The sequence below is a fragment of the Echiichthys vipera genome, assembly GCF_963691815.1.
Source record: "Echiichthys vipera genome assembly, chromosome: 14".
In the NCBI taxonomy this organism is placed as follows: domain Eukaryota; kingdom Metazoa; phylum Chordata; class Actinopteri; order Perciformes; family Trachinidae; genus Echiichthys; species Echiichthys vipera.
This window is the reverse complement of record NC_139839.1, coordinates 6,877,765-6,892,487: the sequence shown is the minus strand read 5'-3', so window position 1 is coordinate 6,892,487 and position 14,723 is coordinate 6,877,765. Positions and strand designations below refer to the sequence as shown.

Here is a 14,723-nt window from a genome sequence, read left to right as displayed (position 1 = left end):
TAGTCAGTGGATACAACAGAGTTACGTTTATCTAACCTCTATGTCACCTCCATGCCACGCAAATGCACAGTTTACATTATTTCATGTACTTCATGATAGAGCAATGATCATGGTGATGTTAGCATTGGAGATGGCATTTTCTAGAAGTGTGTTACTGAAAAAGAGAGCATTACAGAGTCTTGAACTTCCAGGATGTTGTCTTCACTATCAATAATCTCCACCAGCATCAGAACTTCTCTTGTAGAAGAAGTGTGAGAACAGTTATGGTCAGCACAGGTGGATTGTAGTTTTCATGTGGATCCTTTGTATAGCAGGAACTTGTACTTTCATTTTGGAGGTACATATCCACCATGGTGTAGATTCTGAAGCTACACCCTAAGCCCTTGACCCTAAGCCCCCCTTAATGCAAAAGAGACACTTTTGATTATCATGATACATGAACCTTACTTTTTCCCCTTTTCCCCTGTAGGGATGGCACTCTGGCTTCACATGAACCCATACTACAGGTCAGTTTCAACTTCAAACAAAATTGTTCAGGTAAAGTCTGGCCAACTATGCTTTTTTTTAATCCAAACCAGAGTTTGTGAAAAAATGTAATAATATTAACAAATCTTCAGCCAAACAGTTCTCAGACTCTGAATACAATGGGAGTGTGAAAATGCCTTAAAATGATCTGTTACAGGCTTACAGCCAACTAAAAGGTTTCTTCCCAGAGCACTGCAATCCTCCTAACAATATCTACCAAATCTACCACAAATTAAGATCAGCATCTCTGTGCACATCATGGCGGATTCATGAGAGAAAAAAAGTTTTAAAAAATCACAATGTTGACAGGTGTTTCTGATAAAATTGCTGAACTCCTCTATCATGAGTCGACAGATATCCACAGCTTGAGCTTCCTTGTCTCATTTCCCCATTAAAGAGGCATAATTGGTTTTGCTATCTCAGCAGCTCAGTAGTGTGTTAATAACATCCCAAACTTGTGGTGTGAAGACATCAGAGAACCGCCGGCATATGAGCATCTGAATGTCTTTATGAAGAAAAGTGCTGTTCTTGTGATACACTGTAGGTGGTGGAGGGTAAAGGAAATGTGTTTAAGAAATGTGTGTGCGTGTGTGTGTGTGTGCGTGTGTGTGCGTGTGTGTGTGTACGTGTGGGCATGTGTGCGTGTGTGTGTGTGTGTGCGCGCGTGTGTGTGTGCGCGCGCGTGTGTGTGTGTGTGTGTGTGTGTCTGAGTGCAAGGCTGTCTGCTTTTTACGGGTGGGTGGTTTTGCTAAAGATTATGTTTACACAAGCTGTTGCTTCCATGTGGCGTTTCTCCTTATGTAATGTTTCTGAAATACTCAATGTGTTTTATTGGGCCAAATGTGCAAACAGACACTGACAACGTTTGTCTGCGGCGCCATTCGGGAGTCAAAATGATAAAACAAAGCCTTTATGGCGGATGAGATGGTCGCTTCATTCTCATCTTAATCCATTTTGTTTTGTGGATGAGATTTTTCCTATTCAGGGAGTCAGATAGAAAACCTTAAATAAAAACAATATCCTAATGGATAGAAGCCCAACATCTAATCTGGAAGAAAAACGGACTGATGTTTCTCTACACAAGTGAATGGCTTTGGGATTTTTCAGTTCAAGGTATCGCCACATATAATAATTGACACTAACAGGGCTCCCAGGTTTTCAGTACATTAAATAAGACGTTAAATAGATTGTCAATGTCATACAAGAGCAGCCACTCATGGGGGTTTAATGAGAACATCAGAGAAATGATCCCAAGGCTGTAGACGGTGGAGAAAAGAAGCATCAAAATGTTAGGATGTCTCGTGGGCGTGGAGAGGAAAAGATACATTTCTTTCTGCTCTCTGAGTAAAACAAGGACACTCTCCTTTGATCTTACAACCCAAGTTTCATTTCCTTCTCATCTGCAGCCATTTTCCCTGCATGAGTCATCCCAAACAGTCATGCCATGTTGGAAAGGGCAGCAAGCTGTTTTTTTGAATTTTCTTTAGATCAAACTTTAATTGAATTTGAGGGTAGACTCTGGAGCTAGTTCATGTTTAAATCGGGAACAGGCAGTTTATTTACCACGATGTTGGTAAAAATAAAAATCCATAATAATCTTTCATCCTATTGTAACATTTCTTATTGTGATGGTATGGTTGCCCTGGCTCAGGAGAGAGAGGCAAGAGAGCTGCAGAAAGAGATCTCACTCTGCTGCAAATTCTGGCATTTTTTAATGTATTTGTTTTGCTTATGACCTACTAAAGCTTTAAGGCCACTAACTAAAAATCACTAATATGATTTACATGTTGCAGCCAACCATTTTCCAAAACGAAACAATCTTTTTATTTTTTTTTTTTTATAAAAAAACAAACAAAAAAAGTAGACAAACTCACAAAATAGATGGCAAGTGCCAGAGCTCTTCTGGAGGGATGAACACCATTCTCCCAAAATATATTATTTTATTTGGTGTTTTGATGATGTACATATACTGTATACATACCAGGCACGTGTCCTCATTAAGTGGCGAGCTCTTGGGCTGAAAAATTAAGCCAATTCTGAAGTGCACTTCCTCGAATGGCCACTTCAGTGTGTGGCCGCATTGAAACATGATCCGTTGGATTCAGATCATGTGACTCATTCAGACAGTCAAGAACATGCCACTGTGTAGTTTAATTTTTTTCCCTCGTCCGTCTCTTTAGGATCATTGTCCTTCTGCATTGCCCTAAAATTGAGGGAATGTATATAAAAACTTTCACATCATTACACAGTTTACCCAATATGGATGGGAAGTCTTAGTTTTAAAGCCAACTTGCTGCAATACGGAGACAAAACAATAAAAATCAATATAAATAATAAAAAATAAACAGTTCTTTGACTTTGCTGACTTTACTGCACTAGGCTATAGCTTCCTTCATGCCCCCTTAAATATTGGAAAAACAGAGCAAGCAGTGCAAACAGCACTTTGTATATTTTTGTGATGCCAATGCACATTCACACATACCAAACTTGTTTGCGATGTCCCATGTATTTGAAGAATGAGCACAGATTGTATAATTGACTTGCCAGTGGCCATGACCTATATATGACATGTATGCTATTGCAATGCAGCTCATATGGAGCTCATGTTAGATGTTGGCAAGTCCTAAAATAATGCTCTGTAGCCTGGGACTGCCTCTCACAGCTTATCTTAAACTGATTTATGTAAATGTAACCAGAGCTAAAATCCTCCATTTGAATAGTGGCTTGAATAGTAACTTGCAGTAATGTCATCCAGTAAGTTCCAGTCTTATTTCACAGAGGAGCACATCCCACCTGTCTGTGAAGAGATGGAGCAAGAAGCTGGTCAATAAATATTTCATGAGTTTCATTACTGCATATTTATAGTGAGTCTGCCACTCAGTAAATCTGTCTGAGTCTGTGCCGTGAAACAATCTTTAACCCAACAGCCACAAAGTGAAGTCATCGGATTCAACCGTCCTGCCAAGTGAAGCCCACAGAGCCGTTACCGCCAGGGAAATGACAATAAGGGCATTTTTGTTCGCTGATCCACGGGGTGTGAAGTTTGTCTTTGAGAGCATCAGGACACAATATTTGCAACATAAAAAAGCTACAGCATATAAGCACAACTAACATAAAAATTCGGACTAGTTTGGGCTTTATCTGTGTTGCAGCGTTATGCACTGAGTCTCTAATTGTTCAGCAAGAGAGCAAGGGATAAATTACACAGAAATAAAAAAAGTGTAGATTAAATTAAAAGTGTTTGTGCCAAAGGAAGTATTGTAAATGAAAAGTCATTCTAGACAAAAACTAGATGTTAAAAACACTGGTTTTAATTGAAGTGCAAGAAGATGGTACGGTGGAGTGGTGGTTAGCACTGTCACCTCACAGAAAGAGGCTTCCTGGTTTGGATCCTCGGGCCTTTTGGTGGGGAGCTTGCATGTTCTCCCCGTCTCTGAGGAGGTTCTCTCCGGGTTCTGCGGCTTCCTCCCACAGTCCAAAGACATGTTAGGTTAATTGATGACTGTAAATGGCCCGTAGGTGTGAATATGAGTGTGAATGGTTGTCTGTCTCTGTTTGTCTCTATGTGCCCTGTGATAGACTGTCCAGGGTGTACCACGCCTCACACCCGATGTCAGCTGGGACACCCCCCCCACCCCCCCCACCCCCCCCACCCCCAGCGACCCCGATAGCGATAGCGATAGGGGTTATGGATAGTGCAGATATGGCTCAGCTGGTCACTCGGGTTGGCCATTAACTGTTGGCTTGGTAGTTTGCACCCCAATAGCCTTGTCCACATGTACCTCAGCAAGAAAGTCAACCACAAATTGCTCTGGGAAGACAAGCAGGTTGCTCAATCACTTTAAAAAACACAACCATAAATCAAACAGTAGTATAGTATCTAGTGTGTTTGTAACAGTAATAGAAAGACAAATTGTTTACCAAAGACCGCCATCAGGGCCCAACAATCTCTCCCATTAGCTGTGACCTTCATTGTCATCATTACACTGGTTACAAAGTTTGCATTTGTGGGAATTAGTACTGCCGTCTTTCTAAAGAAAATGTACATATGGATCATGACATTAAAGCTCCGCAAGTCCTCTTACCACGAAGACTTGCAGAACACAGAACAGGATGTTTAAACATTGTAGGTTGCTTATTTACACAGTTCTTTAAGAAGCAAAGTACTTGCTAGTTTTTCAGTGTTGACACGGCCTCAGCATGGAGTGCATTATTGAGATTAGTTCTCTTCCAGTGGTTCTTCATGGTAAGGAGTGGGTGGTTGAATTAACAAATGTTGACTTTGACACATCCTGGCGCCCACCAAGAGTCTGTGTTTGTTTTCATAACCACAGTCATTTCCTAGCTTTAAAGGAGACCTAGTATGCTCATTTTCAGCTTCATACTTACATATTTTGGGTTACTTCTAGAACCTTACCTTATTTTTCTCATACTGTCCATGGCTGGTGCACCTGTATCCCCCCTCTGTCTGGGACACTTGGTCTTTTTAAGCCCCTTTGCTGAAAAAGCCTTGTCTGCTCTGATTGGTTACAGTTTTCAGGTCTCCACATCTGTGCAGCTCTGCACCTTCTGCCATTGCAGTGGGGTACAGAGTGCACCAACCATGCACACTCACACCTACAGGCAATTTAGAGTCATCAATTAACCTAAAACATGCATGTCTTTGGATCGTGGGAGGAAGCTGGAGAACGCAGGAAAACCCACACAGAAAAAGGGATAGATGCAAACTCCACACAGAAGGGCCCCAGCCGTGATTCAAACCAGGAACCCTCTTGCTGTGAGGCGACAGTGCTAACCACCACACCACCGCCAGCACAACTGATAGGTGGGTATATTGTAAACTGCCAGAATAAGAGGTGGGTTTACTCCGTATACCCTCGTATACTCTCCACTACACCACTGCTTTGTATGACACATTTTAACATGAGCAGAGGACAGACGTCACAGAAATCATTACGATTGTCTTTGTTGATTTGAAGAATGATAATGGGAATGAAGTGACCTCTGTGGCAATTTATGAACCCAGAGCTTTATTGTAAGACCTAAATTCATGTTCATTTTTCTCTTCACTTTCTATTACATGAAGCTTCTAAACTCTATTTATTATAAACTGTGAAGTTTTTGTCTTTGCATGGGAACATAGCATTTGGGTGAAAACAATTTGAACTGATCTGACTTTTTTTGAAAAATCTGTTTACTATTCAGTGATGTAAAACATCTGCTTGCTGAATGTTATTTTCCATGCAGCAGATGCCAGAGTGAGTTGTGGTTGATATCATTATAAGTGTATTTATCTCTCTGAATCAATCAATTCACTGTTATGCCATTAAAGTTATTTCACAGCCTTGACTGAATTATTCCCACTGGATGTTGATGAATTATACCTACTGGAGGTTGATGAATTATACCTACTGGAGGTTGATGACTTGAACGCTTTATTGTATGGGTCCGTATTTGGCAATCATTTCCAAGACTAATGTATGTAATATAATTGTGGAGTGTTTATAAGGACATGCTGAATTCCAACACATTGTCAGCACTGTGTTTATTAGAAACGTAATAGGGATGGACACTATAAGTTAAATCCAAGATCGAGGGATTGCATCAATTCCCCTAGGGCTCGTTTTTCCAAATCTATTTTTAGAACGCAATGCATCTTCCTGCAGGGAATAATGATGCACAGTAATACAGCCACCCAAACACCTAATGCTTATTCTCAATCAAAAAAAGTCACAGTTACCCTTTAAGGATTTCTTTTTTCACAGCCACAACTTCAAATCATTGTTTCCTTACAAAAACGTAATTCATTTTGCATTCTGTTAATGATCAGTCCTACTGCGGAGAACAGGTGCCCCGTTGATACAGAGGTGGCAGGTATCAGCAGGAGCTGCTTTGACATAACGCTCATTTTTCTGTTCTGGTGCCTGTTGCACTTCCACCACTTCAGTGGGATTTTCTAAAGACGAATGCATGGCTCACTGGAACAAGCTTCTAGCTCATTGACACCCATATTTTCGAACTAGTCCTCCACGAGGGTTTCCAGTGCCTCTGTGCTTGTGAAGTGGCCCCGAACATCACTGCTTTCCGCCTCCATGTCACCTGGGCCTTGTACAGTAACCCCATCATGTAGGTCATACAACTTCTCTCGGATGGTGAGGCGAAGAGCCTGTTCCACAAATCATAGGTGTTTGTGCCTCGGGTCAAGCGCAGAAGCAAGAGGCGCTGCATGCGCAAGCACACAAAAAAAACTTGAGTGCCGTTGTTTACCAATCAAGTTCATTTGAAACAAGGACAACTAGAGGAATTGATCACTCACAACCATCCCTAAGATGGTTGTGAGTGATGTATCATTTCAAAGTGAGAAGCTAGACAAAAAAATGATATGTTGCATTTGTAATACATGTAATGCCTACCATGGAAATTTGTGGCCAACTGCTGCTTCACTGTATGTCCTAACCCCCTGAGAATTTACATCAAGGAAGAAAAAATATTTTGGGGAAAAAAAAAACCAAGACCTACCAAGAAGCCTCACTAAGATGATTAGTTAAAAAATCTTACGGGGCAGTAGTCCCCCCCACCTCCCCTTCTGACTTCCTCCTAGGTGCAATCTTTCTACACGACCTCATTTGGCCGACGTCATTGCTCGTCGTTTTCCCTTGAGATGTTTTCTGTCTGTGCAGTATGTATCTGTCCAATGATGCAAGGAGTCATCAGAAGATGTGACCCCAATACATTCACCCTAGTCCCCAGCGAGCCCGGCCCGATCACTGTAATGCTGCCGCAGCCATTATTTCCCATTAGTGCCTGACAGCGGGCCGTTTGTTGCAGCAAGACCCTGTGGAGAATCAGGTCAGCGTCAGTGCCCCCCAGTGCTCCCTTTGTTGTATATGGACTGTTTGACCTTGCATGGGCTGGTCACAAGTCCACATTTTTGTTGGAGGTAATCTAGAAATAAGGACAAACAAGACTGAATCCTACATTTGCAGTAAATAGGTTGCTATGACTACATGCAAATAATAGAGTACAGCTGAATCTATCTTAAAGTTGTACACCGTGAGATTTTCATCGATTTAATTGTCCCTATCTATCAAAGAGTACGTTAAACAATGGTGACCCACTAATGAAAGCACTTCTACTTTCTTTTTGCCAAGTATTCCAATCTGTGTGTCGTTGGCGAAATTCCCAGGCTAGATGTGAATAACTGCCATGATAGTGATGCCGCCGGCCTAGATCATCACTAACGGCTATGCTTCGTTCACTTGTAATCGGAAATCTCGAACTTCCAACTTCAGTCAGGCTTGTAGTAAGGGCAGAAGCATAATAGTTACATGCATGTGTTCTTGGATTTAAGAGGGTGACATATAGGGGACGAACTGGAAGTAGAAAGGAGACTCTGTTTCAATAAAGTTTACAAAGTAAACACATATGGTGACCATAAATGGGACAAGATGGAGGGCTCCGAAAGAACAGGCTCACCTACAATTACCGGTATATCTTTCTGCCAAAGAGGTCGCTGGAACAACATATCTCAATTCTTATGTAGTACAACTTACATAAAAACTGGAAAACTGGATTTATTTAGCACTTTTCCAAACTTACTTAGTGTTTTATTAGGGTAAAGGAGAGAAGAGATGAAGACAATAACAAAGACTCTACAATCATTCTAGTAGTTCTGTGAACAGGCAAAGTGCTTCGAGCTAAACGCTAATGTCAGAATGCTAACATTCAGTCTCAATGTTATGATGCTGATGTTTAGCATATACAATGTTTACCTTTATCAGCATCATAGTTTAGTGTGTTAGCATGCTAACGTGCTAATTTGGATCAAACACAAAATTGAGGCTGATGGGAATTTCATTATTTTGCAGATATTTTGGTCATTTACAAAGTATGGGCAAATTAAAAGTTTAGATGATGACAATAGATGGAAGATCATGGGACTACCAAAGCCAGGGTAAGGGTTAAGGTTATTGATCATCTAGGAACCGTATACGTCTGTAATTCATTTTGTGCCAACACATCCGGTAGATATAGAATATTTCAATGGATCAGTGGACATTTTGGAACAAAAAAAATCCAATTACCTTGCATGTGGTAGGATGGCCTCGACTCCAGACACCACTGAGCGGTAGATACATGGGTACAACAATTTTCCTCTTAGTTCAAACAATGGGAAATGTTAGTGCTACAGCATACGATAATAATTAGGTCACTTGTGTTCCTCTAATGTTGTGTCAACAGTTTATCCCTGTCCCTCTTTATTTGTCCCTTTTCTGTTCCAACATGACTAGTTTTCCCAGTTTGGTGTGGACAAACTTGAATTGCCAACACAGAGCTCTGACCTCATCCACATCCAACACTTTAGGAATAAACTGGAGTGCTGACTGAGAGCCAGGCCTTAGCATCCTCAGACAAAGTCAGATGTGGATTTACTGTGCATGTGTCCGCATACTTATGGCTATGTAGTGTCTGTCTCTCTATGAGCTCAATGTGAAGTTGTGATTTTGCCGCAGAAATCTCCCCCCACCTTCTGTAATAAAAGTTTAGAAATGGATCTGTTGTCTTTACAGAGGAAAAACAAACAGAGCGTTTGTTTGTCCTTGAGTGTGCGAGACGATCAAGTTCAAAGCTTAGAGGGCAACACTGTGTTTGGGATCATGCCAGTGAATCTCTCACACACACACACACACACACACACACACACACACGCACACGCACACGCACACGCGCACACACACACACACACACACACACACACACACACACACACACACACACACACACACACACACACACACACACACACACACACACACACACACACACACACACACACACACACACACACACACACACACACACAACACAAGCAGAGATAATCATGGCTGCTGCATCTGCACCGAGTCCTCTCATTTAATGAACAGATATGATGGGCACTTCTCTTACGGTGTCGTCTTAATTCATCATCTACTGTCCTTGGCTTTTTTTTTTCTTGCTGTGTTCCTTCAGGCTGATTGGATTAAAAATGCAATTAGCAACGTTTGCCTTCTTACACGATTTTATGAGCAGTTTAAATTTAAGATGCCCAACGAGGAAGTATATATAATCAGACACACAAACACACACTCCAGATACACACAAGATGGTATGTGTCCTTTAAATAAACTTTTATATATTTTTCCTGCACTCTCTCTCTCTCCCAAACACACATACACACACTCACACACACAGTATCTGTCCTTTTTAGTCTGATCAATTTGTTTAGTTTACCTTGATGACACAGAGAGCCCGCTAGAAATATCCTGTCCTTAAAATCTTCCTTCCCCTTCTCCTTAAACGTCTGCTTTGGCTCGGCATGATGAATGATCGTTTAGACCAATCAATTCTATTTAGATAAGCTTGCCCCCGGAGAGGACAGAAAAAGGAAGAAGGATGGATTTTTTTTGAGCTATTCAACACAGAGGCCCAAGGTTATTGTTATTTGGGCTGCTCTCCAACCTGATAATTCTGAGGTAGTGGACTGTAACATGCATTCTAAGAGATTAACCTCTGGGAAGGGACTGCGTACACAGCAGCAGCGTTCAAGATGAGCTCACAGTAATGAAGAACTGTAGTGCTGAAGTCCCAGACACTAACTGAACTGTGTTAATGATACTACTGAAATGAATTTATCCTCAAAAGTGTTCACTCACTGGAAAGTTAGAAGTCAGAAGACATTTGTGTCTCTTCCCTTTCATAAGTATCTTTTTAATACTCTGATAAATCTGGAATAGAAGTTATTTCTTATACTATCAGATGATTTTGAAATTTTTCAACATACATGAGTTTGTGGTTGAAGGTGAGGTGAGAAAAAGAGCAACACTTGTAATATGACAATGTTACTTTACTTATTGTACATTAGGAAAAAATAAGTTTCAAAATAAAGTATAGCTACATATATATGTTTTGTTTCTTTCTCTGTGAACTGAGGACTTTGGATCACCTGTGTTGCGTTTAAAGTATTTAAAGATGTTAAGTATATTTAGATGTTTACTCTGGATTTTCTAGCTTTAAATCATGGGTGTCAAACTGATCCAGCAAAGGGTCGTGTGGCAGCAGGTTTTCATTCCAACAAAGCAAGAACACACCTGACTCGACTTACTCAATCACCTGAATTGTCTTCACACAGTTGACTTGTTGGAGCAGGTGTGTTTTTGATTGGTTGGAATGAAAACCTGCAGCCACACGGCCCTTTACTGGATCAGTTTGACACCCATGCTTTAAATGGTACACAGCAAATAAGCACAACTACAGATTCTCACACTTTATTCAGTACTTGAACCAATCACTTAAAGCCACACTTCAACTCTCAGCTGTTTCTTTAACAATTATATAAAACGTTCATCCACAGCAGTAAATTTTCAAAATGACACTTCAGGAGCATTCTGGGTGGTGATTGCACACATGTTAACGCTGATATACAGACATGTTTTGCCCAACAGCTCCACCCAGTGGCTCATAAGCAGTGTCACCTGCCAGGGTCACTTTAAACATTTAAAAACCATTTCACAAAGTAACAGCATATATACAATAACAAGATTTAGCAAACAGAAATCCTTAAAAGAAAAAAAAAGTTCAACCATTTTCCAGTTCCACAACTATTTCACATGTTATATACCTTACATGATACACGTTTTTATTACCCCTCTGAAACAGTAAACAAGATGTCCTGGTTTCTCAACATTATTTTTACCTCTGACTCATTCATTCATTCATCTTCAACTGCTTGTCCCTGTCGGGGTTGCGGGGGGCTGGAGCCGATCCCAGCTGACATCGGGCGTGAGGCGGGGTACACCCTGGACAGGACGCCAATCTATCACAGGACACAAACAGAGACAGACAACCATTCACACCTACGGGCAATTTAGAGTAATCAATTAACCTGACACATGCATGTCTTTGGCTTGTGGGAGGAAACCGGAGAACCCAGAGAAAACCCACACAGTCAACATGCAAACTCCACACAGAAGGGCCCCAGCCGGGATGCAAACCTGGAACCTTTGCGCTGTTTGGCGTCAGTGCTAACCACTACCCCACTGTGTCGCCTACCTCTGACAAAACATCTTTATTAAATCTAAATTGTTGGACGCACTTCTATTATTACACATCTTACCCAGGATATGTAAAATCGGGGTGTTTATATACATACATATGCAAACCTCTAAACAAACCAATAACTTGACTTAAGGGAGTCACTATTTACCTTCCTTTCTCCCAAATGCAATGAAAGCAATGTATAAAAGTCCCTTACTTTTTCAGGCATGCACATATTGAAATATAATACATTACACCTGCATATTAATAAGACAATTTCAGACATTTTCCATCACATTGGACATCAAAGCTCTAATGCAAAAATGATCCTCTTTTGTTTTGTATATTTCAGCTCCTCTGCCGCCTTTGAAAGGTGAAAATAGATTGTGGTGTTTCCCTCAAACATCTTGTATTGGTTATGTTTTTTTTTTTTTTTTTTATTAATAACAGTCACTCGAAGGAGAAACCTAACCTGTAATCAACTGCTGTCCTGACTAACAAAGCCCCTAAAGAGACATGGAGATAGCAATCAAGTCTGTGAAGTGACATGTTTTTCAGACATAATTTGAACGTTTTTCACTTCTTCTTCTTCTTCTGTGTCAGATGATTGACAGGAAACAGTGACATGAATACAATCTACACCACGAAATAAGGATGTTCTGTTGAAGTGGCTCACTGACACAAAGTGAAAGGCAGCGAACGGTGTCTTCTGAAGGAGGAACATGACACACAAATCACATATTTGCTGCCCACGAAATGGAAAGATGGAAAAATAAAATATATACAGGACAAGAGAAAACAGAATTCTGACTTCGTCTGTTGGTGCAGTTTTGCTCAATATGAAATATTGTTGTAATTTGATAAGAACTGAGGATTTCAGTGCATGGGGTTAATAATGGGGCATAAGGGAGCACACGCCTCACGCCTACAAGTACGACAATTGGAGAAATACAATTATGCAGGAAGGAGAAGGAGGAGGAATGTGACTTAATGGTATTTTGATCGCCACAGATGTAGTCACAATGTCCGAGATCAACTAAAGCTAGGACCATTTCAAGGAAAAACAAGTAACAAACAGCTATCATCCAATAATAATATAAACGTATTTTGGTTTATTTCTTTCTTTGCTAAGACGCAGATTGACAACATTTGGAGAAAGGATTCCATAAAGACCTGAATCAATGACAGACAGAAACAGAATCTCTAAAATCTACCACCACCGCAATTTTCCAGTGTGTTTTCGATCTCTAAGCACTTGCAATGCAAGTGTTTTTTTCTGATGGGATTTAGATTGTGATAGCCTTGGCTATATGTTGCTCTCGTAGGACACACTTGTCCGTGAGCCTGGCACATGGAGGCACATCTCAGCCTCCTTATCCTCGCTGTCCACCCTCTCAGAATCTGTGTGGATTGAAACTTTTACATCAACGCTGCCATCAGTGTTCCCCCCACTTGATAGCAGTGCCTGACACACCTCCCCCTCCTCTCCATTTCTGTCAGGGGGGGGAGGGCTTATTGCTTGTCTGTTCCTAGACACTGATGTCCCAACCTGTTCTGCATGTTGAGGCCCCGGGTCTCCTGTCTCCTCCGAGGATGTGCGGCAGTTTAGAATGAGCGGGGGCAGGGGAACGCTCCGGGCAAGATCCTCCATGTGACGTGCAAATTCCATGGTCTTGTACTGCGTGACCTTGGCAAGTTCCAGCGTCTTGGCTGTCGTGACGATTGGAATGGCCTTGGCGACCTCAAACGCCTTCTGCAGCTTCTCTGCACCCTCAGTGCGAAAGAACTCATTGATGGCTCTCTCGGTCTTCTTGAGGTGGCTGCTGACCATGCAGAGCCGCGCCACGTTGAGGATCATGGTGATAGTGAAGGCCACCAGGCAGACGGTGACATAGTATATGCCCAGGCCACTGTCGGTGTGGGCTACACGAATGGTGACGGTGTAGTTGGTGGTCCCACCGTAGCCGCTGGAGGCGACGCAGGTGTAGCGCCCCCGGTCCTTGAAGGAGACCGCAGTGATGTTCAGGACACCCTTCTCCTGAATCTGCCACTTCCCTTCACATTAAGAACAGATTATTTAATTGTTATCATCTCTGCCAACATTATTATTGTGGGGCGCCTGGTGGCTCAGTGGTTACAATGGGTGCCCCATGTACCGAGGCTAGAAGTCCTCGATGCAGCGGGCCTTTGCTGCATGTCACCACCCCTCTCTCTCTCAATCCTGTTTCCTGTCATTCTAAGCTGCCCTATCCAATAAAGGCATGAAAAGGCCAAAAAATAATCTTTTAAAACAAACAAAGAAATAACATTATTATTGTGTTGTTTCAGCGTCCACTCAGAAACTGCTTCTGCCCTGTGGAGTCAGATTTTACTGACACAGCATTCAACTGATATTACACAGATACCAACAAGGGTAGGGTGACAACAAATACAAAGGAATTGGTGAATTAGGAGTAAATCTTTCTCAAATAGCAGCAAAACGTGCATTTTTTGGATACCTGGAAACTAGACTGAATGTCACAAATGAATTGTATTGTGATATAAAATGTACGGTATGTGTTATTGAAATTGTATTGCATAGCATCTTATGATTAAAATAGCATTTTGGTATTAGTATGGTATGGATAACTTTTACTTTTGATGCCAAACGTTAGGTAACCTTTTGATCTGCAGAAAATCTTGTGGTGTTGTGTTTGACATTTTGTTAACTTCTGTTGAAAGTAGCTTATTTTCTTCGATCTTGTCTATTTGCTTGTGGAGTTATTAATGTCCCTTTAAAATCCGCAATATGCAATAATGATAGTTTGTCTTTATTTGTCATTACATCCTGAGATATGTCATATTATGTCCTGCACATCTACAAATAGACAATAACACCATTTGGTGTTATTGACCATTTGGCGATTTATGACAAGGTGAGTCTTACACATTCAGGTTAACTACGCTTAATTGCATGTGACCTTTGATTTCCAGAATTGAAATGACAGGATTGACTTCACATGAATACAGAGTACTTTAAATGAAATGGAAATAAAATTTATAATTAACCTAGACTTTAAAATATTTCACTTTCAACCAAACATTGAGACGTATTTTCTACTTGAAATTCGTCAAATCGGTGCTTG

General features: G+C 41.1%; 1 protein-coding gene across 3 annotated transcripts in view; it reads right to left on the bottom strand.

The window, feature by feature from the left end:
• LOC310956366 (microfibrillar-associated protein 3-like) overlaps positions 1-14,723 on the bottom strand; it is a 150,867-nt gene that overhangs the window by 134,764 nt on the left and 1,380 nt on the right. For 2 of the 3 annotated variants that reach the window (XM_083926565.1, XM_083926564.1), the window contains exon 3: positions 10,814-13,653. In XM_083926565.1, the coding sequence (XP_083782691.1) occupies positions 12,905-13,653 (749 nt within the window). In that variant the 3' untranslated portion in view covers positions 10,814-12,904. Of the gene's footprint in view, positions 1-10,813; positions 13,654-14,723 lie in introns of those variants that run through there. The other variant, XR_014593475.1, reaches the window with a different exon arrangement.